At 46.2% G+C, this 20,842-nt stretch overlaps 1 protein-coding gene across 2 annotated transcripts in view; it reads right to left on the reverse strand.

Moving 5' to 3' along the window:
• Positions 1-28: 28 nt before the first annotated feature.
• Positions 29-20,842, reverse strand: part of GRID2IP (Grid2 interacting protein) — a 71,695-nt gene continuing 50,881 nt past the window's right edge. For both annotated transcript variants that reach the window (XM_069983994.1, XM_069983993.1), the window contains exons 12-22: positions 20,488-20,777; positions 18,046-18,468; positions 17,486-17,573; positions 16,241-16,318; positions 15,609-15,805; positions 15,366-15,521; positions 3,988-4,074; positions 3,434-3,563; positions 2,496-2,614; positions 1,108-1,272; positions 29-592 (exon numbers count right to left, since the gene is read on the reverse strand). In XM_069983994.1, the coding sequence (XP_069840095.1) occupies positions 527-592; positions 1,108-1,272; positions 2,496-2,614; positions 3,434-3,563; positions 3,988-4,074; positions 15,366-15,521; positions 15,609-15,805; positions 16,241-16,318; positions 17,486-17,573; positions 18,046-18,468; positions 20,488-20,777 (1,799 nt within the window). In that variant the 3' untranslated portion in view covers positions 29-526. The remainder of the gene's footprint in view (positions 593-1,107; positions 1,273-2,495; positions 2,615-3,433; positions 3,564-3,987; positions 4,075-15,365; positions 15,522-15,608; positions 15,806-16,240; positions 16,319-17,485; positions 17,574-18,045; positions 18,469-20,487; positions 20,778-20,842) is intronic.

Genomic DNA, 20,842 nt, shown 5'->3' on the forward strand with positions numbered 1-20,842 from the left:
ACACACAAAAAAAAGACAAAAACGTGAGTTGAAATGTAATAAATAGGCATTTCTTTATTCCAGCAGTTAAAGTCTGCAGCTTACCAGAAAGCATCGAAGAATTCCTGTGTAAAATTACACAATATATTTATAACATATATATATCTATATTCAGGGGGTGGGAGCTGACGTATTCATCTAGAATCTGTGGGGTTAGCAGTGCCGAATGCGCGTAAACAAATTAAAACTATTGGACGGGAGGTGGAGGCAAAAGTCAGTGCAGCTTATCGGGTGATAGTCCTTTACAGTCCCAATATGGAGGCCTTGCGGTAACATAAGGGGGTGGGAGAGGGGGGGGGGGGGGACAGTGTAGATTGCATTCAACTCCCTCTATAAAGTTCATGACATACAGTAGGTTGTAGCAGAGCTTGTTGTGCTGCATCCAGTTCTGTCTTCCAGTTGGGTCATACCAGAACAGCCATTTTGCAGATGTCCAACACGAGGGCCTAGAGCATGGATTGTCTCTGTCTTGCCTGGCGCCATGTTCTCACCAGATCGGCATGTTCCCTGGAGGAAGCTGGGCATCACCTGACTGCACCTCACCAAAGGCTTTCTGGATAAAGGGATAAAAAAAAAATTTGCTACTTCCTAATAGAAAATTTTCATGAATTATTCACCAATTTCAAAATCTCTGCTTACTGTCAATGTATGAAAACTTTCCTGCAAACATTTCTCGGTGAGCTAAATACATCAGCAATGCAAACCTCTCTCCTGTCCTGGTGGTTTGCAACAAAGTATCAGTGCCGGTAACATGTATTCAGGCTGGTTGCCGGACACTAGAAAGTTTTTACAAGTTTTTTAAAATTAAAAATACTCACCTGCCTGATCTCTCACTGTTGCCGTTCTTATGCTACATTTGATCAGCACTTTAAGGCCTTGACACACAGATGCATATCCAATTAATTGCAGCAACAGTCATGCATCCTGATTGGCTGAGTGGGCATTTTCTGGAGTGAAGATGTGAAGCAGGAAGTGCTGATCAGTGGTAGCATTGGAGAGGCAGGGGGGAGGTGAGTATCCCTTTTTTATCCACAGGAAATCTATAACAAGTCGACAGTACTATTTTACCTCAAATTTGTTGATAAAATCAGCAAATATCCCAAAGAAAGCCTCAGTGCTGGAGCCCTTGGGGTCCTCCCCAAAGTAGGAGCAGACTTTGAAGAAATCCTCCATGGCCCGATGCTGCAGCGTGTCCAGACTCTGCATACAGGGGAACGTGTTCTCAAGGAATGTCTGAGGAACGGGGTTAAGGATGTTTAACATACGAGAGTGTGACCCAATGTTATTATGTGACCCTCGTAGCGATAGAGTGAAGCCTGACAGCAAATACAGGAAAGTAAGAAGAGTGGGATCTCACTAACTGGATGGAAACCTTTAGGGAGATATAAAGGCCCCTTAAAGGGGTTGTCCGGCGATAAAAAATGATTCACAGAATAACACACATTACAAAGTTATACAACTTTGTAATGTATGTTATGTCTGTGAATGGCCCCCTTCCCCGTGTCCCACCCCTCCTCCCGCCCGTGTACACGGAAGTGTGGTGCGCTATACATACCTGTCACGTGCCGACCACGGTCTCCGATCCTCAGCAGTGACGTCTTCTTCGGGCGGCCAGCGGATCTTCTTGAGTGCTGGCCGCCCTCTGCAGCGTCATCAGCCGCTCAGCCGCGATTGGCTTAGCACAGTTATGCTCAGCCTATCGCGGCTGAGCTTCGGATGACGCTGCAGAGGGCGGCCAGCACTCGGGAAGATCCGCTGGCCGCCCGAAGAAGACGTCGCTGCTGAGGATCGGAGACCGTGGTCGGCACGTGACAGGTAATGTATAGCGCACCACACTTCCGGGTACACGGGTGGGGGTGGTGGGACACGGGGAAGGGGGCCATTCACAGACATAACATACATTACAAAGTTGTATAACTTTGTAATGTGTGTTATTCTGTGAATAATTTTTTATCGCCGGACAACCCCTTTAATACACATTAAATAAGTGGAAACCATTTTCTAATATCTTTCTTCTAGCCTGAGATATGTTCAATGAAAGTTACAGGCCCTAAGCCTGAGGCTGCACTACTGAGATATTCTGAAAACTCCATGTAATCAGTGTATTATGGCGGCTTGTTTGATGAGTCAAATAATCATCTGTCAGTTCTGATCATTAGAAATGCGGTGAAGCCAGGTCTGGCCTCTGGATCCACTGTTCTCCCCATGACAACCCTGCAGCTGATAGTAGGAGAAAAGGTGTTACCAGAACCCTTCAGTAGTGCAGCCTCGGGCTTTAGGCCTGAAACGTCAACTTATTATATTTCAGACAACCGATTTTCACCATTTCAATGTACACTAAAGGCACTATTATGTTGACAATAATATAACCGAATTAAGTCTTTAAAAGCTCCCCACAATGTGGCCCTAACAGCACCACCCCCACCCCCAACATCTCAGTACTTGTATATGGATACACTCATAGTGAGGGGGAACTTGTCCTCCGGGGAGCTGGTCATCCGGCTGCAGGCATTTTTAATCTCCTGGATAGTCACGTGTAGATCACTGAGGTCAGCAGTAAGTGACCTCTGGTTTACTGGAGAAGAAAGAGATGGCACATTAGACTAGCTATTGGTCAGACACCCAACATGGCTGTTAGTGAAAGTAACATTATCGCTATTTGTGCTATAAGCAGGAAAGAGCCATCCTGTTATACAGTCTAAGGCTATGTTCACACAATGTATATTTTCATAAAATCACAGCCGTTGTACAACGGCTGTGATTATTACGAGAATATACGTTGCATTGCTGTTTATGGGATCCCGACCGGAGCGGCGCCGCAAACAACTGTCATGTCAGTTTTCTGCGGCTGCTATTCAGGCAATAGCGGTCGTAAAAAACCCTGTTAGTGCACACTGTGGAGTGAGCGGCTCCATCTGTACACTCCATATTGTGCTGTGGGGAGTTCTGATGTGGGTGCGCACGGATGGGCCTGCATCTGAACTCTGCGGTCATAACTGCAGTACCGGCCGTATATCACCCTATGTACTGGTACTTTATAAACTTTCTATCGCTTCTGTTATCTTTTTATATTAGGATGTTACAATGACATACGCATGTAATATTGTTATCTGCATAATTCTCCAGAGGCCAAAGATAAGAGACTGTTTCATAACAACAGCAAGTCACCTCGCAAGAAAGAAAGAGAGCACTGACGTCAGCAGGGGCGTACACAGAAATCATGGGGCCAAAACCCAATGTCCCCTCCCCCACGCAGCCCAACAAATGTACAACTGATAAAATTCTGTCTGACTACAGCCACCTCTAGGGGGAGCTCTTTACTCATAGTTTTATGCAGTTACTAATGAGAGGGAGCTGTGGTGGGTTCAGGAAGACACTGACAATACCACACTACCTTTGGCAGCGAGAGGCACAGTGGGGAGATCCTTGGCAAAGCTTAGCAGCTCGGGGAAATGCTGGCTGAGGGATTTGGCGAGTATGTGCAAAAAGGTGAACTTCCCATCGACCGTCTTAGTGGTGTTGAGCTGTGGAAAGAGATAAAATGTGTCAGGAAATGTATGGCAAAATGTGTGACCATGACACACAGACTGACAGGACTCGGTGTAAGTAGAAATCCCTCGGCCTTGAATACAAAACCACTAATAGGGCCGCCGCTTACCTTGTGCTGCGACCTGGCAAGCATTATTTTTACACTTATTGTGATATGACTAATGGTTCAGTTTGTTTGAACTTTGAAAAAATGTCCCATAGAAACCAACAAGCACCTGCCATATCCCACTTGTAATACTTTAATATGAGGACCACAAAGTCCTTTTTATTTAAAGTGTACCTGTAAAGTTATATGAAAAATGATTACAGTGCTGCACTATAATCATTTTTATTACAACTTTACAGGTGCACTCTAAAGGTGAGATAAAGAATAAGGATGTGGCATAAGACACACAGTACCTCTGTTAGAAAGTTGATCTTGAATCCAGTTGTCCTGTTAGTCTTGGGTTGTCCATCGTTCAGGTAGTTTCCCATTGCTAGAACAAACTGTAATGACAAAGTTTACGTCATATAATGCGCCATCAGTCCGGTGTTCCCCAACCTGTTACTTTCCAGCTGTTGCAAAACTACACCTCCCATCATGCCCTGACAGTCCTCAGATGCCCACGTTCAGACTCCCACTTATCTAGCATTTAGCACCTAGCAATGAAATAGCTGATAAATGTTTCTGGATGGAACATCCCTAACACTGTAGTATCTGACCTCACATTGAGTTTGTAGTCCCTACCATGGAGACAGATTGGTGAGCAGTGTACACAAAACGGGAGGATTAGCAAAACAGCTGCTAGAAGTGAATGGGGCCAAGTTGTAATACCACAAACAACCTGCAGACAGGTGTGGAGCTGTTTTTCTAATCCTGTTAATCGTTTATATTTCAGCCGTGGGCCGTGGCCATGACACACTGTACAGGAGCTACAACAAAGTGACAGGAGGAGGTCTCAATGTACACATGCAATGTGCTGACTTAAGAGACAGGACTTAATAACTTTTTCACTGACTCTACCTCCTCCAGAAGACACTCGCCCAGTTAATTGTTACCCACCTGTCCTCTTCTTCCAGTAAGCTCAGCATAGTAACATAGTTAATAAGGTTGAAAAAAGACAAGAGTCCATCAAGTCCAACCTACAGAAACCCTACTGTGTTGATCCAGAGAAAGGCAAAACCCCCTATGAGGCAGATGACCATTGCCCCATCACAGGGAGAAAACTCCTTCCCGACTCCAATATGGCAATCAGAATAATCCCTGGGTCAGCGTTCTATCACATGAAATCTAGTGCCCATAACTTGTAATATTATATTTTTCAAGAAAAGCATCAATGCCTTCCATGAACTTATGAATTAGCCATCATGTGGCAGAGAGTTCCATAGTCTCACTGCTGTTACAGTAAAGAACCCGCGTCGATGCTGATGATGAAATCTTCTTTCCTCTAGACGTAGAGGATGCCCCCTTGTTATGGTTACAGACCTAGGAGTAAAAAGATCACTTCAAAGATCTCTGTACTGTCCATTCATATATATGTACATTGTAATCACATCGCCCCTAAGACGTCTTTTTTCTAGCGTAAATAACCCCAAGCTTGATAACCTGTCCTGGTACTGTAACCCACCCATTGGCCCTCCTCTGCACCCGTGTCCTTCTTATATACCGTTGCCCGATGCTGTACATAGTATTCCATATGTGGTCTGACCAGTGATTTATAAAGAGGCAAAACTATGGGGGAGATTTATCAAACATGGTGTAAAGTGAAACTGGCTCAGTTGCCCCTAGCAACCAATCAGATTCCACCTTTCATTTTCCAAAGAGTCTGTGAGGAATGAAAGGTGGAATCTGATTGGTTGCTAGTTTCACTTTACACCATGTTTGATGAATCTCCCCCTATGTTCTCATCTTTAGGGTACAAACCCCCACACCGTATACGCAGCAGATATGCAACAAATACGCAGCAGATTTGATGGTTTAGATTTGATGCTGTGTTCAGTTATTTAGATCTAATCTGCTGCGTATTTGATGAGTATTTGATGCGTATCACAGCAGTAAATAAGATACGTATACGGTGTGTGGGTTTATACCCTTAGCATCTATGCCTCTTTTGATGCATCCCATTATTCTATTAGCCTTGGCAGCTGCTGCCTGTCACTGATTACTAAAGTTCAGTTTACTGTCCACCTATACCCCCAGGTCCTTTTCGGAAGCAGTTTTACTTAGTGTTTTATTATTTAGCACATAACTGTACTTATTATTTCTATGGCCCAAATGCAGAACCTTACATTTATCCTCATTAAACGTCATTTGCCATTTCTCCGCCCAAGCCTCTAGCTTCTCCAAATCCCTCTGTAATATGATATTATCCTCCTCTGTGCTGATTACTCTACCCAGTTTAGTGTCATCTCCAAATATGGAGACTCTACTCTGTAGCCCCTCTACAAGATCATTAATAAACATATTAAAAAGAAGTGAACCTAATCCTAAACCCTGCAGTACCCCATTAGTAACTATGACCCAATCTGAGTATGTTCCATCAATGACCACCCTCTGTTTCCTATCACTCAACAAGTTACTTACCCAGGGGCGTAGCTAATGTCTCCTGGGCCCTGGTGCGAGAGGCCAACTTGCCCCCCCCCTCCTTTCACAACCAAGTGATGCTATTGGTGTATATATATATATATATATATATATATATATATACACATACACACACACCAAGACAGATATTACCAATAACACCAGCATATTGGAAGAGAAAGTATTATCACCGTACATATTACCCCCATACTGTTACCGACCAAATCCTGTATACTGAGACCAATATTACCAGTAATACCAGTATATACAGGGCCGGAGGGGGTTGTCAGGGGGCGGCCGCCTGAGGTTTGCCTCAGGCGGCAGAAACCCCAGAATCGGCCCTGAGTATATAGGAAGGAAACATTACTGCCACACCACAACCACTACCATCACCACCATATTGTTACTGACCAAATCCAGTATACTAAATCACCTCACCCAGTCATATAGAGGTGGCCCCAGCTCTACACAGGTTCTATACACCATATACATTACAGTGCAGTTATATCAGGTGACTCACAGGAGACGTCTTTTCTGATCGGAGTTCTTCCCTTTTCATCTTCTCCATCCGCCCTGGGCCATTATGAGAACTTCTCCGAGCCACAAATCCACAGAATCTGCCAGACAGACATATTAGGCTCCTCACACTGGCACCATCCTCATCTCTATACACACTGCACATCTGTATTGGCCCCTTTACACCCTCATTTAGTGGGTAGCCCTGACTCTGTGACCCCCTAATAATATATGCCCCCCTCTGTGTATTCCCTCTCCCCCTATGTTGCCCCCCCAAATTGATGGCCCCTCTCCCCCCATGTTGCCCTCCTTATAGATGGCCCCCTCTCCCCCCACCCTCCCTTATAGATGGCCTCCTCTCCCCCCTCCATATAGATGGCCCCCTCTACCCCCTCCCTTATAGATGGCCCCCTCTCCCCCCACCCTCCCTTATAGATGGCCCCCTCTCCTCCCACCCTCCCTTATAGATGGCCCCCTCTCCCCCCCACCCTCCCTTATAGATGGCCCCCTCTCCCCCATCCTCCCTTATAGATGGCCCCCTCTCCCCCCACCCTCCCTTATAGATGGCCCCCTCTCCCCCCACCCTCCCTTATAGATGGCCCCCTCTCCCCCATCCTCCCTTATAGATGGCCCCCTCTCCCCCCACCCTCCCTTATAGATGGTCCCTCTTTCCCCCTCCCTTATAGATGGTCCCTCTTTCCCCCCACCCTCATAGATGTCCCCCTCTTTCCCCCCACCCTCATAGATGCCCCCCCTCTTCCCCCCTCCCACCCTCATAGATGGCCCCTCTTTCCCCCCCCCCACCCTCATAGATGGCTCCTCTTTCCCCCCACCCTCATAGATGCCCCCCTCTTTCCCCCCAACCTCATAGATGTCCTCCCTCTTCCCCCCCCACCCTCATAGATGCCCCCCTCTTTCCCCCCACCCTCATAGATGCCCCCCCTCTTCCCCCCTCCCACCCTCATAGATGGCCCCTCTTCCCCCCCCCCACCCTCATAGATGGCCCCTCTTCCCCCCCCCCACCCTCATAGATGGCTCCTCTTTCCCCCCACCCTCATAGATGCCCCCCCTCTTTCCCCCCACCCTCATAGATGCCCCCCCTCTTTCCCCCCACCCTCATAGATGCCCCCCTCTTTCCCCCCACCCTCATAGATGTCCTCCCTCTTCCCCCCCACCCTCATAGATGCCCCCCTTTCCCCCACCCTCATAGATGCCCCCCTCTTTCCCCCCACCCTCATAGATGCCCCCCTCCTTCATAGATGCCCACTCCTTCCCCCCACCCTCATAGATGCCCCCCTCTTTCCCCCCCACCCTCATAGATGCCCCCCTCTTTTCCCCCACCCTCATAGATGCCCCCCTCTTTCCCCCCCACCCTCATAGATGCCCCCCTCTTTCCCCCCAACCTCATAGATGTCCTCCCTCTTCTCCCCACACCCTCATAGATGCCCCCCTTTCCCCCAACCCTCATAGATGCCCCCCTCTTTTCCCTCACCCTCATAGATGCCCCCCTCCTTCATAGATGCCCCCTCCTTCCCCCCACCCTCATAGATGCCCCCCTCCTTCCCCCCACCCTCATAGATGCCCCCCTCTTTCCCCCCACCCTCATAGATGCTCCCTCTTTTCCCCACCCTCATAGATGCCCCCCTCTCCCCCCACCCTCATAGATGCCCCCTCCTTTCCCCCACCCTCATAGATGCCCCCCTCATAGATGCCCACCTCTTTCCCCCCACCCTCATAGATGCCCCCCCCATAGATGCCCCCCTCTTTCCCCCCACCCTCATAGATGCCCCCTCTTTCCCCCCACTCTCATAGATGCCCCCCTCATTCCCCCCACCCTCATAGATGCCCTCCTCTTTCCCCCCCACTCTCATAGATGCCCCCCTCTTTCCCCCCACCCTGCAGGCTGATAGAAAAAAAAACAAAAAAACAAAACTTAACTCACCTGACAACGCGCTCCCACGTTGATCCTTACTCCTCCTGGTCTGTCCGCTGCTGACGGGGGTGTCGCGTCTTATTCCCGGCAGCGTGCGCATCCCAGAGCTCCCTGCGCGCTGGAACCGGAAGTCGGGGCCCAAGGCGTGCAGGGAGCTCTGGGATGCGCACGCTGCCGGGGATAAGACACGACACCCCCGGCAGCCGCGCATCAGCCGGGGGAAGATAGAGCCGGACTCTTGTGACCGCAAGCAAAACAATGCTTGCGGTCACAAGAGTGATTGATCGGGAGGGCCTCGCGGGCCCCCCTTCGTGGCGGGCCCGGTCGCCGCGGCGACCGCAGAAGCTACATCACTGTACTTACCCATTTGCATATGTTTTCCCCTATTCCCAGCATCCTCATTATATAGACCAACCTTTCATGCGACACAGTATCAAATGGCTTTAAAAAGTTTCAGATACACAACATCCACAGCCTCCCCCAGGTCCAGTCTATAACTGACCTCCTCATAGAAGCCGATCAGATTAGTCTGACAGGATCGATCCCTCATAAATCCATGCTGGTACTGCGTTATAAGATTATTTTCATTAAGATACTCCAGTATAGCATCTCTTATATATTATACTCCAGTATAGCATCTCTTACAAACCCCTCAAATACTTTACCGACTATAGATGTTAGACTTACAGGCCTATAGTTTCCAGGATCACTTTTTACCCTTCCTTGAATATTGGTACCACATTGGACCACATTGGACATGTGGAACAATCCCTGTCATTACAGAATCTTTAAATATTAGGATTAAGGTTTTACAGTGATGCGTAAATGCCATGGCGGAGAGCTCACTAGAGGCAGCTACTGAGACTAGCACAGAGCTGGCATAGAGTGGGCAGGAATATTACTCATAGGAGTGTATAAGATGTAACGGTACACTAGGTGGGTAGTAGTGTGATACATGTCTGTATCATCATGCTAACCTCATAGATATACAATAATGTCTCTGCTATATTCCCTGTCATCCCTCCCACGTAATGTACTTGTATCAGCTGTCGGGAAGAGTGGGGGAAGGGAGAGATCACTATCAGACATGTCTGTGGCCCCACCTATCAGACATGTCTGTGGCTGGAATGTCCCTTTAAATCAATTATTGTAGTTTTTCCACTACATCAAATACTACTAATCACCCTCCTTATTCTTTGGTGCACGATCAGCTATAATCTGTAGAGGAAACCAGCAAAAAGTGTTTGGTTTCCCTACAGTGCCTCCACAGGAGGAACAAAGTATTACAGAATCCTATTGAAATGAATATGCTGTCTTTATAATGCTCAGATGTGCTGGGTCCTCTAGAGTGAGACATGCTCTTTGCAGGACACCACATACTTTAGACCAGGGATGGGGAACCTTTGGCCCTCCCGCTGTTGTAAAACTACAATTCCCATCATGCCAAAACTTCGGCTGTCCAGGCATGATGGGAATTGTAGCTTTGCAACAGCTAGAGGGCCGAAGGTTCCCCATTCCTGCTTTAGACAGTTGGAGGGTTTAGAGGAATTTTGTCTAAACTATAGGTATCTTCTGACCAGAAAAACCCTTTAAAGGGTTTATCCAGGCTTCGAAAGCCGTTTACTTCCAGAAACAAAACTGTCCTGTCCTTTTGGATGTGAATTTTGCTGTTCAATCCCATTAAATTACATGAAGCTGAATTGTGTAATAATACAGAAAGAAGCTGTTTTTTTTTCTAATCTTGGATTACCCCTTTAAATTCAGTTTTAAAGTGTCACTGTCGTTTTTTTTTTTTAGCTCTGTCAAACGGACATCCAGCGTTTGTGTCATTGGAACCTACCAATTTTGACAGGATCGGCCAAGCATCTTATGTGTATGTGGCCTCCTTACTCTCCCCTAATACATGAAGGTGCTGAATTTCAGCAGAGGTATCACACCGCACTACTTAGGTGTTCTTTCTTAGAAATCTTTTACATTGGTCAAGTCCTGTGTAACCTATGGAGAGGGGAGGAGCAAGGAGGGAGATTAGTCACCAACAGAGAGCAGAGAACAAAGGATTACACAGTGGGAGCTGTGTGAAAGCCAGTTTTCAGAGGTCAGAGAGGTCAGTGCTGAATTCAGAGGAGATAGCCTCGTGATGTACCTGTAAATTAACTCTTTGTTGTCCTTTTTTGGTGCCTCATCTCCCTCCACCCCTCCCCTCTCCATAAGACAACAATGAAGACAGGGGGGAGAGCTTCAAACTGCTTTTTCATGATAAAAATGCATTTTTCGGCTAATAAACCCAAATACAAAGTTTCTTAAAATCGCATGGACTATTGATTTCTGAAAATTTTTTTTAAACAAGAGTGACACTTTAACACTTTAGATCAGCTCTTGAGGCTGGGGAAGGCAAAACTAATTTTTAAAAGAGAACTTCCCCTTTAAAAGAAACCAATCAGCATGATTGTGCTGATATGGTTCCCAGCTACTCATATGGTTCCCCGAGGATACCAGCTATGTCTGCGGTGGTAGCTTTACATGGGGGAAAAAGTAGTTTCTTTGCGCTGCGTGAAGCCATGAGAGGAGCGGCAACTAGTCATCTGGGTGGAGAGCTGCCCGTGACTAGTCATGGCTCTCTGTCTGTCAGTGTATAGTGCAGGGATGATTGACAGTCAGAGAGGCCACTAACACCAGAATAAAACTACATTTTCCCCGATGTAAAACTACTACCGCAGATGCAGCTGGTAGCCTCAGGGAGCAGTACAGTAGCTCTATACTGTGCAGCTGGGAACCATATCAGCGCAATAGTGCTGATTTGTTCCCTTTAAGAAAAATTAAAATGCAAAACACATTAGTTCTGTTAAACGTGTCCTAGTCACTATAACTATTAGCAGGCGATAAACATTCATGTGACAGTGCCATCCTGCCAAGACACAAACACTTAGTTTAAGATTAATAGTTGGCGACAAAAATTCAAGGTGTCCTATAAATTGTAACTGGGGGAAAAAACACTAAACATAACATACTCAACACTAACTGGGGCAATAAACTACTGAACAACAGGGATTCTCTCCATGACACAGGGTTACATAATACTGCTACAATTCTCTCCACCTGCAGCCACCAACAGGGGGAGCTCTCTGCATATAGGTTTATATACAGCTCCTAATGAAACATCCACATGCAATAAGAACTTTAGCGCAACCTAGTGGCGACTGACTTAAAGCTGTGTTAAAAGGATAGTTCACAAAAAAAAAAAAAAAAATCTTTCAAATCAACTGGTGCAAGAAAGTGTCAGAGATTTGTATTTTACTTATATTAATACATTTTAAGTCTTCCAGTACTTATCAGCTTCTGTATGTCCTGTGTATTCTTTCCAGTCTGGAGAGCAGGAGAGGTTTCTATGGGGATTTGCTACTGCTCTGCACAGTTCCTAACATGGACAGAGGTGGCAGCAGATAGCAATGTGTCAGACTGGAGAGAATACACCACTTCCCGCAGGACATACAGCAGCTAATAAGTACTGGAAGACTTGAGGTTTTTTTTTTTAATAGAAGTAAATGACAAATCTCTGGCACTTTCTGGGACCAGTTTATTTGAAAGATTTTTTTTGTGAACAACCCCTTTAAGGGACAGCAGGGGGTTTGGAGCTCTGTATCAAGAAAACAAAGCTCATACCACTATACAGATGCAACATGAAAAAGATCAGTGCCGAATTTCTTACCTAAAGGTTATAAAGTGTTTAAAGGTGAGTATTTCCTGCAGCACATCGCAGCTCTGTGTATCTTTATTAAAAGTAGCATTGTAGCCTTAAGGGAGGGTTTCTCGACTAGTAATAATAGAGTGTTTTAATAACAGATGACAGCGATGCAGCTGCCGCACGGCTCGGCGGTGGGCTGCCAGTATTAATCATTCGGAGACAATGGCAGAGACAGCCGGGGCTGCATCCCTCCCACACATACCCTGACACTGGTATACCCAATTAGCGGTGTCACCCATACACCTCATTACCAGGGCTGACGCCTCTTACTGATATTTCCTACTAAAACCTGTTTACTCCAGCTCTGAAAATCTGCAACAATGTAATGTAAACCGCGTGACAAACAGGAAAATCTAGTAGGCGTCCTTTATACACTCTCAGAAGATTGTATTATTTGCCCCTATTTTACATGCTATGTATGTTACATATGCTTCGTACAAGACCAGAGCTACATGTTCTAGACTCTTTTCCATGTCAAGTCTACTCATCACTAAGCCAGCTATCTGGCCCGTTACAGTCAAGATACAAGCGTGGACAGGTAAAGCACCATACAGAATGAAGATTTTTTGCCTATTGCATATGGCTATAGGAGTCAGGGACCTGCATGGTTACAAGGTTGTGACATGGGTCCCCATGACTGGGCACCTTAAAATGAATGTACCAAATTTTTTTTATATAACCTGGTCGCCGCCGGCACGTAGATCCTGGTGGGACTGTCCATTATTTAAATTGCCACCTGTTTCCCACCACCTGCGCCAGAGTGTTGATATGCCAATAGGGCCGCTCTGTGCACTGTAGACGGGTCCAGCGCCCCCAGTGCACCAAAATACCCACCCCTGGTTGACACGCCTCCTTCAGAACCAAGTCTGGCCACGGGAGGGAATATTGGTAAACTGGGGGGGTGTTGGACCCATCTACAGTGCACCGGGAAGTCCTAACTGCATACTGGCGCAGATGGAATGAACTGGGCCGCAGTTTGAAAAATGACCAGTAGGGATGGTCCGAACCGAACCCGAACTCTCGGAAATGATTCCCGCTGTCTGGCCGCTCCGTGGAGAGGGTGGATACAGCGGGAGGACCGCCTGGAAAACTGGGATACAGCCATAGCCATAGGCTGTATCCCAGTTTTCCAGGCGGTCCTCCTGCTGTACAGAGCGGGCAGACAGCGGGAATCTGATGTCTATCGTTCGGGTTCATACGAACCCAAACCTCGGCAGTTTCGGACCATCCCTAATGACCAGGTGATACAAAATTTTTTTTTATTACCATAAGTAATACATTCGCTTTAAAGGAGAAGTAAAGTTTGTCTGTCTGTCTGTGTGTGTGTGTGTGTAGTGGTGGGGGCTTAGTGGTCAAAAAATCATTATGGGCATGGGGTGGGGGAAATAAAAAAACAAAACGATATTCTCACCTGTCCCCGTGTCGCACTGCATCACCAGGCTCCCGTACCCCACCCTCTCAGTCAATCAGTGACTGCAGCGATGTCCCACCACTGTGACTGACTGGCTGAGCGGGACATGTGTCAAATGGGCCGTAACATGGCCGGAGGGGAACTAAGAAGACAGCTGGCTGAGTTCCAGGAGAAGGACACGGCGCTGTGCAGGCACCAGGACAGATGAATATGACTTCTTTTTTATGTTCCCCCACCCTCACCTCAGTATAATTTTTTGGACTTATGCCCCTTTAAGCTTAGCAACTTATCCCGCACTTAGTCCTTAGGGCACAATGGCACACCAGATGGAGTATAATCTGATGCCAGCACCTGCATTATGAAATAGTGGCATCATATCGGCAAATTCTAGGTTTTAACAAATTTTTTTTACAAAACAATTTTTTTTTTCTACTTCTAAATTTCCTCTCCTGGATAATTCTGCTTGGTCAGTAATTGGAAGTTTCTCAAACACAATGCACTGTAGTCAGCTCTCCCAGCAATAATCTCTCCCCCCCCTCCCCCTTCTACATCTTGGGACCTTCGTGTACATTGCATATTCAGCAACTTTTCTTTTCACGATCAATATGGCTTTATAGAACGTTGCGGTAAAAGGCAATTATTGGTTTCTTTATGGACATTGGGCAATAAAAAGAAGAGTGTATTATCAGCCCCGTATTACATGACATCGCGGGGAATGATCATCTCCACCAGTGAGGTCATAAACACAGTATAATAAGTGATATATATATATATATATATATATATATATATATATATACACACAGTACATATACAGAACTACAGGTGAGGTAATAACATTAACACAGAATCTTCCCTTCTTTCTTATTTCATTGTATTACAAAATACATGTTTGGAAGTCTCAGAAAGTATGATGATGGTTTATGTCAAGCTCCTGGCACATTACATCATAGAGAACTTGTAGATTTAAAGTATATGCCTCTTACCTTCCTCCTCCTTGCCGTTCCCATGCTGTTAGCAGTGTAATCCTCGGTCTGGAGCACCATTAGGAGCGTTGCCCCACTCCCATTGCACAAGCGGGCAGGCTCTCACTCTGGGGGTGGGACAGTGCTCCTAACGGTGCTCCGGACCGAGGATTACACTGCTAACTGCACAGGAACAGACATACCTTCCTCCTCTGCGCCCCGTGCGCTATAGGGACATATCAGCAGATTAGATTTGTCTCACCTGCTGAGAGTTCCCCTATAAATCCTCAGGTTTTACAATCCTGACATCCTCCCAGGGTTAAATAGAGGCATTTATATGTTTCACTGTATGTGGGTACATAGACGACGTATTTGGTGACAAGGATACGTCAGACAGGATGGCCCGTTGTCCCCAGAATCTCTCAGTCGGGAGCCTCTATGCTTTAATATTTGGGGCATGTGACCCAGATAAAATGTTCAGCATCCCGAACATTTTGCTGGGAACAGGGATAAAGTGAAAGGACTCCTCCTATGAAGCATACTCTTCTTACCGCCCTGGCTGTTTATTTTCCTGAACTCTGTTGGTGCAGCTGTAGTGCAGTATTAGTGCAGTAGTATTGCCATCCACGTAGCATCCAACAGCCCACCTCCAATATCTTTGCCAGCTTCTTGCTGTTTTTCAGTTCCGCAGAGGCCTTAAGGATGCAGTCACAACTGGCCCGGATCTCCTCCGTCTTCTCCTGCAAGGTGCTCTTAAAGAGGAGGCTCCTCAGACGCATCTTGTACTCTGGAACTTGCATCATCTATGAATGAATTATATGTACGTGTCAATATGCTGGGACCCCTTATCCATCACTATAACCAGGTCCCTTTGGGTTCATAGATCGTACCTTTAGTGCAAACTGGTCCGGCTCGCTCAGCTTGCTGGGACTCCCTGTATAAGACTGAAAATGTTTCCTCTCCTCTTCACCCGGTGCATAGAGCAAGAGCTGTTTAATATGGGAGGGCTCCAACCTCTCATTCTCCATTGTCATCAAGATGTGTCGCAGCTCCTGGTGCGTGAGCTTTAAGTGTGCAATTAGGATAGCTGGAAGAGAAGGTGGAAGCTGCATAAAAAACAAGAGTCCAAGGCTCCTGCTGGTTGTTGCTGGAGACAGTCAGCAAGCTTGTTGTCAGACACCCCCCCTAATAGCTTGGCTGAGCTCCTATAAAGTAGGGGGGGGGGGAGTCAGTTTTTTCTACAGTAAAATACTATGCAGTATCTGGACCAAAGGTGATAACTGTCTGAATGCAAACTTTCCTAAGAATTCCAGGAGAAAGCTTTGTAGTCTGCAGAATTGTGAATGCAGCTCTGAAGTATAAGGCTGTAACTGAGATAATGCCATGTATTTGTAGAGTTCCTCAAATGTTTATGTCATGTGCTTTTACTTGGTGTTCAAACTATAATCCACTGCTTTTATGTTACACCCTTGTTTCATTCTAGAATATTCCGGAGAGCTGACATAGACTTGTATTATCATACCTGTATTGTAGGCCTTTTTGTGAGACAAAATTTCAACAGCACCTTTGTTTTTCATGGATTCTGGCATCACTGGGAGGACTGGAAGTATAAAGAAAAGATGAATGGTTATGTCCAACATATATATTTGTTATGGATCAACTGCAAAAAGAAGCAATGTTGCAGTTAGGTCACAAATCTCTGCCCGTTTGGCCTATGCATCTCTTATGCAGATGTGTTTCCATGGTTACAGACTACAAAGAAACCCTGTGTAGTCTGACCCTGCTGTCACTCTGCCTTACATATGTCATCTTCTTCTTGCTACCACAGCAATAGTGTTGGACTGATGTATCTGGGGCCCACCAGAGGAAATGATCCTGGGGGCCCACCAATGAAGAACCAGTGAGAAATGACATGTCAGTCAGTGTTAGTGCAGGCTCTAAAGCTGGGGGCCCACCGGAGGATCCTCTGGTCCTCTGGTGGGCCAGTCCGACACTGCACAGCAGATATGGTCTCATATAGATCGGGGGTGTCAAACTCCGACCCTCCAAACTATGGTTCACAAGCTTTGGCTGTCCAGACATGTTGGGAAATGAGTTTGACACCTATGATAAAGATTGAAGGATCAGACTACACTGTTTGTAGTCTGTAACTATGGAAACACCTAGGGCAGCATTATAAATTTTTAATGAACACTTTTTCTTTGTATCAAAGCAATAAGAAATTTACATTAGGTTGCAAAAATTGACATACCCTGAAGAAAATATTTCCAACATCAAACGTTATCCCATACACACAGACTAGGTGATAACTAGCTGATCTGTGGGGTGTGACTGCTGAAAGCTTGGCAATAGGGATGCCGATCATTTGGGTTCATGCAAACCCACATTTTTTAGCAAGTTCAGCTTTGCATGAACCCGAATGATTGGCATTTGAATCCTGCTGCCTGGGGAAGTGGATGCAGCCCGAAGACTACCTGGGAAAAAGGATGCAGCCCAAAGACTGCCTGAAAATATGGTTATAGCCTTATAGGCTGTATCTTGAAGAAGAAGGATTGGTTTATCAGGAAAAGGGATGTGACCTAAATGTACCAAAAATGGGCCAAAATTTTGCAGTACAATTCTGGTGTAAAGTGTACCAAAACTATAATAAAGTGGGTGTATTTGTCTCTATACAGTATTAGTAAATTCTCTTTGTGTGGTTTACTATGGATTATGTGAGCCTTAAGAGTCTGGTGCTATACCACCCAATGGTCCATTCTCTGCTTACGTGTTGGTTTCTGGGTGCCAAAGTGCAGCTCCAAGTCCAGGTACTTCACCATGTCACTCAGCTTTTCATAGTCTGAATCTTCCCCCAACTACAAAAAGGTAGAGAAGAAAAAATAGTGTTTCTGTGCCAAATCCACAGACCACAAAACTACAGACCCAGCATAGTGTACGAACTATATATAATCTTTTAGAACTTTTACTTGTCCTGAAGGAGTATCCCGTTTGGGACAATCCCTTTTAGTTAGAAGGGTACCACACCAATAAGCTAAACCCAAGGCTGTGACTTGCAGCAATCAGTTGTATTTTGCAGAGTAACAGATGTTTCATTCCCCTCCAGCACCCCCAGAGGAAAAAAGAAGTATTACATGTCAATGTAATTAACAGACATGCCAGGTCCTCCAGAGTGGAGGTAATTGAAGATTGTTATAGGGGCAGGGGTAGCTTTTGCGCTCTGCTCCTATTATAGTTAGACCCTAAACAGTAGCAATAATTCTGCGTTAATAAGCCCAGTGGTTATCACAGCACTAGGAAAGTGGTTGGAAACTCAACCTGAGGCCTTACCTGCCCCCATATCGTCCCTTCTGAATTTTCCACCTGTTCCCAGCGTAGTCTCTTTACACTCATGTGGCTGGATTCACTGCGCCGGTGCATGCCACGATGTGTCAGGGGCTCCAGAGGTGGTGCTGGGGGCACAGGGGGTATGGGGAGAGGAGGAGGAGCTGGAGGTAAAGGCGTTTTTATACAACTGCCCATACCTCGAGGAAAGGAAGAGGGCACTGTTTTAGAGATTTCCTTTTTTCGGGCTTGCTCTCCTCGTGGATGCTGCGGAGGAGGTGGTGGAGGGGGGCTGTGTGGGGGTGGGGGGATGTGGTCAGATACTGATGAATAGGTGAGAGAGCTGCCATCTTCACTGCTGCCTGCTGACTCGCTGGTCGTGCTGATTTCACGTGGGGCACAGGTCAGGTGGTCATCCTGGAAGCTCATCTGCAGAAAAGTCCAGAGAATTAAAGGTCACATGCCTTGTACTGATCCATCATGTCTCCTTAGTAGTTATCATTACCGTGCCCACTGGAGTTTTCATGTAGCTTCTTAAAGGAGCACGCTACACTGTGTTCCAAATTATTATGCAAAAAGTGTTTAGGAGTGATAAGGTAATAATTTTTTGGTTTGTCAGTTAAACTCATTGAGCCAAAATGGGAAAGAAAAAGGATCTGCCGGCTGCTGAGAAGTAACAAATTGTGGAGTTTTTAGGTCAAGGCATGACTACAATCAACATTGCCAAGACACTTCATGGTGATCATTGCACAATCGAGAAGTATGTAGCTGATTCCCAGCACACACGTGTGCACGCTGATAAGGGAACATTGAGGACTCTTTCCAACAGGCAACTATGTCAGGTTAAAAGAGCAGCTGCAAAAATACCTTGTCATAGCAGAAGACAAGTTTTTGAGGCTGCTGGTGCCTCCAACATCCCCCAAACAACAAGATGCAGGGTGTGCCCCCCATGCTCCCCTTACCTCAACCCCAATGAGAACCTCTGGAGCATCATCAAAAGGAGTGTCTATGATGGAGGGAGGCAGTCTATGACGGAGGGAGGTGGTCTATGATGGAGGGAGGCAGTCTATGATGCAGGGAGGCAGTCTATGATGGAGGGAGGGAGGCAGTCTATGATGGAGGGAAGCAGTCTATGATAGAGGGAGGCAGTCTATGATGGAGGGAGGCAGTCTATGATGGAGGGACGGAGGCAGTCTATGATGGAGGGAGGCAGTCTATGATAGAGGGAGGCAGTCTATGATGGAGGGAGGGAGGCAGTCTATGATGGAGGGAGGCAGTCTATGATGGAGGGAGGGAGGCAGTCTATGATAGAGGGAGGCAGTCTATGACGGAGGGAGGCAGTCTATGATGGAGGGAGGGAGGCAGTCTATGATGGAGGGAGGCAGTCTATGATAGAGGGAGGCAGTCTATGACGGAGGGAGGCAGTCTATGATGGAGGGAGGGAGGCAGTCTATGATGGAGGGAGGCAGTCTATGATGGAGGGAGGGAGGAAGTCTATGATGGAGGGAGGCAGTCTATGATGGTGGGAGGGAGGCAGTCTATGATGGAGGGAGGGAGGAAGTCTATGATGGAGGGAGGCAGTCTATGATGGTGGGAGGGAGGCAGTCTATGATGGAGGGAGGCAGTTCCCATCTAAGCAACAGCTCTGGGAGGAGATTCCAAACAAAGCAGAAACCATCCAAAAACTGACAAACTCAATAGACAAGAGAGTTCAGAAGCTCCTTTCGAACAAGGGGTCCTATGTGCAAATGTAACACCACCTAGAATACATTTTTGACTTGAAAACTGTTTCAGTGTGTAATAATCTGCTAATGAAAATAATGTCACAAATGACCATTTTTTTTGTTCTTAATAAAAATGAAAAGGTTGAAAACTCTGCTGTGCATAATAATTTAGAACATGCATTTTGAGTTTTTATTATTTTTTTAAATATACTTTTATCGTAGGCAGTTTCTTCAAAAACCTTTCAATTATACTCGAACAGTTGATGACTGGAAAATTACAATGACTGCAGTTCATATAGGTCAGTTTGGAAAATATAAGAAAATATTATTTGCATAATAATTTGGAGCCCAGTGTAGATAAAAATTATACAGTGTTGTGCCTAGTGCAGGGCCTGAGAGGGGGCGGAACATGACACAAATATTCTTTGTTTTTTAATCCCCCTGTCAGGTTCTATCCCGCAGGTCACACTGAATCATTATTTCCTTTATTAGTCATTTTACAGTAGTCCTGGCATTTTACCTATGAAACAGGCTGCTCAGGATTATTTGCCTTAAAGGGGTACTCAGTTTGGGACAACCCTTTTTAGTAAGATGGGTCCCCCAGAGTGCTGTGACCCCAATGATCAGCTGTAATCTGCAATTCCTTTGCAGCTCCCCTACAGGGAAAATGAAGTATTACACATCTAGTCCATCTAGGGTCACTATAGGTGTTTGCATCCCTTACCTCTTCGTAGTCATTCTCAGGGGTAAGAAACTGATCGGTGATTGCCAAATTCTGCCCCAATTGCCGGCTAAGCACATCCAAAAATCGGTCAGTGTCCCGAGATCGGCTTGGTCGTGAGAAGGTAAACATTTTTCTGTGAGTTGGTGATGGTGGTAAACTTCCATCCAGACTTACGTACGGATTGGACTCGGAGCTGCTGGGCGATGGGGCACTGGGTGGCCGGGGAGGGCAGGGGTCAGAGGGCGGGACTGAATTCTGCCAGTGATTACTGTGTGCCAGCTTACGCTCCCCTAAATACAAATAGAAGATGGTCCATTATATGAGATAGGATAAATGTAGAAAGTGGCCCGAGGGT

Source organism: Dendropsophus ebraccatus, chromosome 9 (genome assembly GCF_027789765.1).
Source record: "Dendropsophus ebraccatus isolate aDenEbr1 chromosome 9, aDenEbr1.pat, whole genome shotgun sequence".
Classification (NCBI taxonomy): Eukaryota; Metazoa; Chordata; class Amphibia; order Anura; family Hylidae; genus Dendropsophus; species Dendropsophus ebraccatus.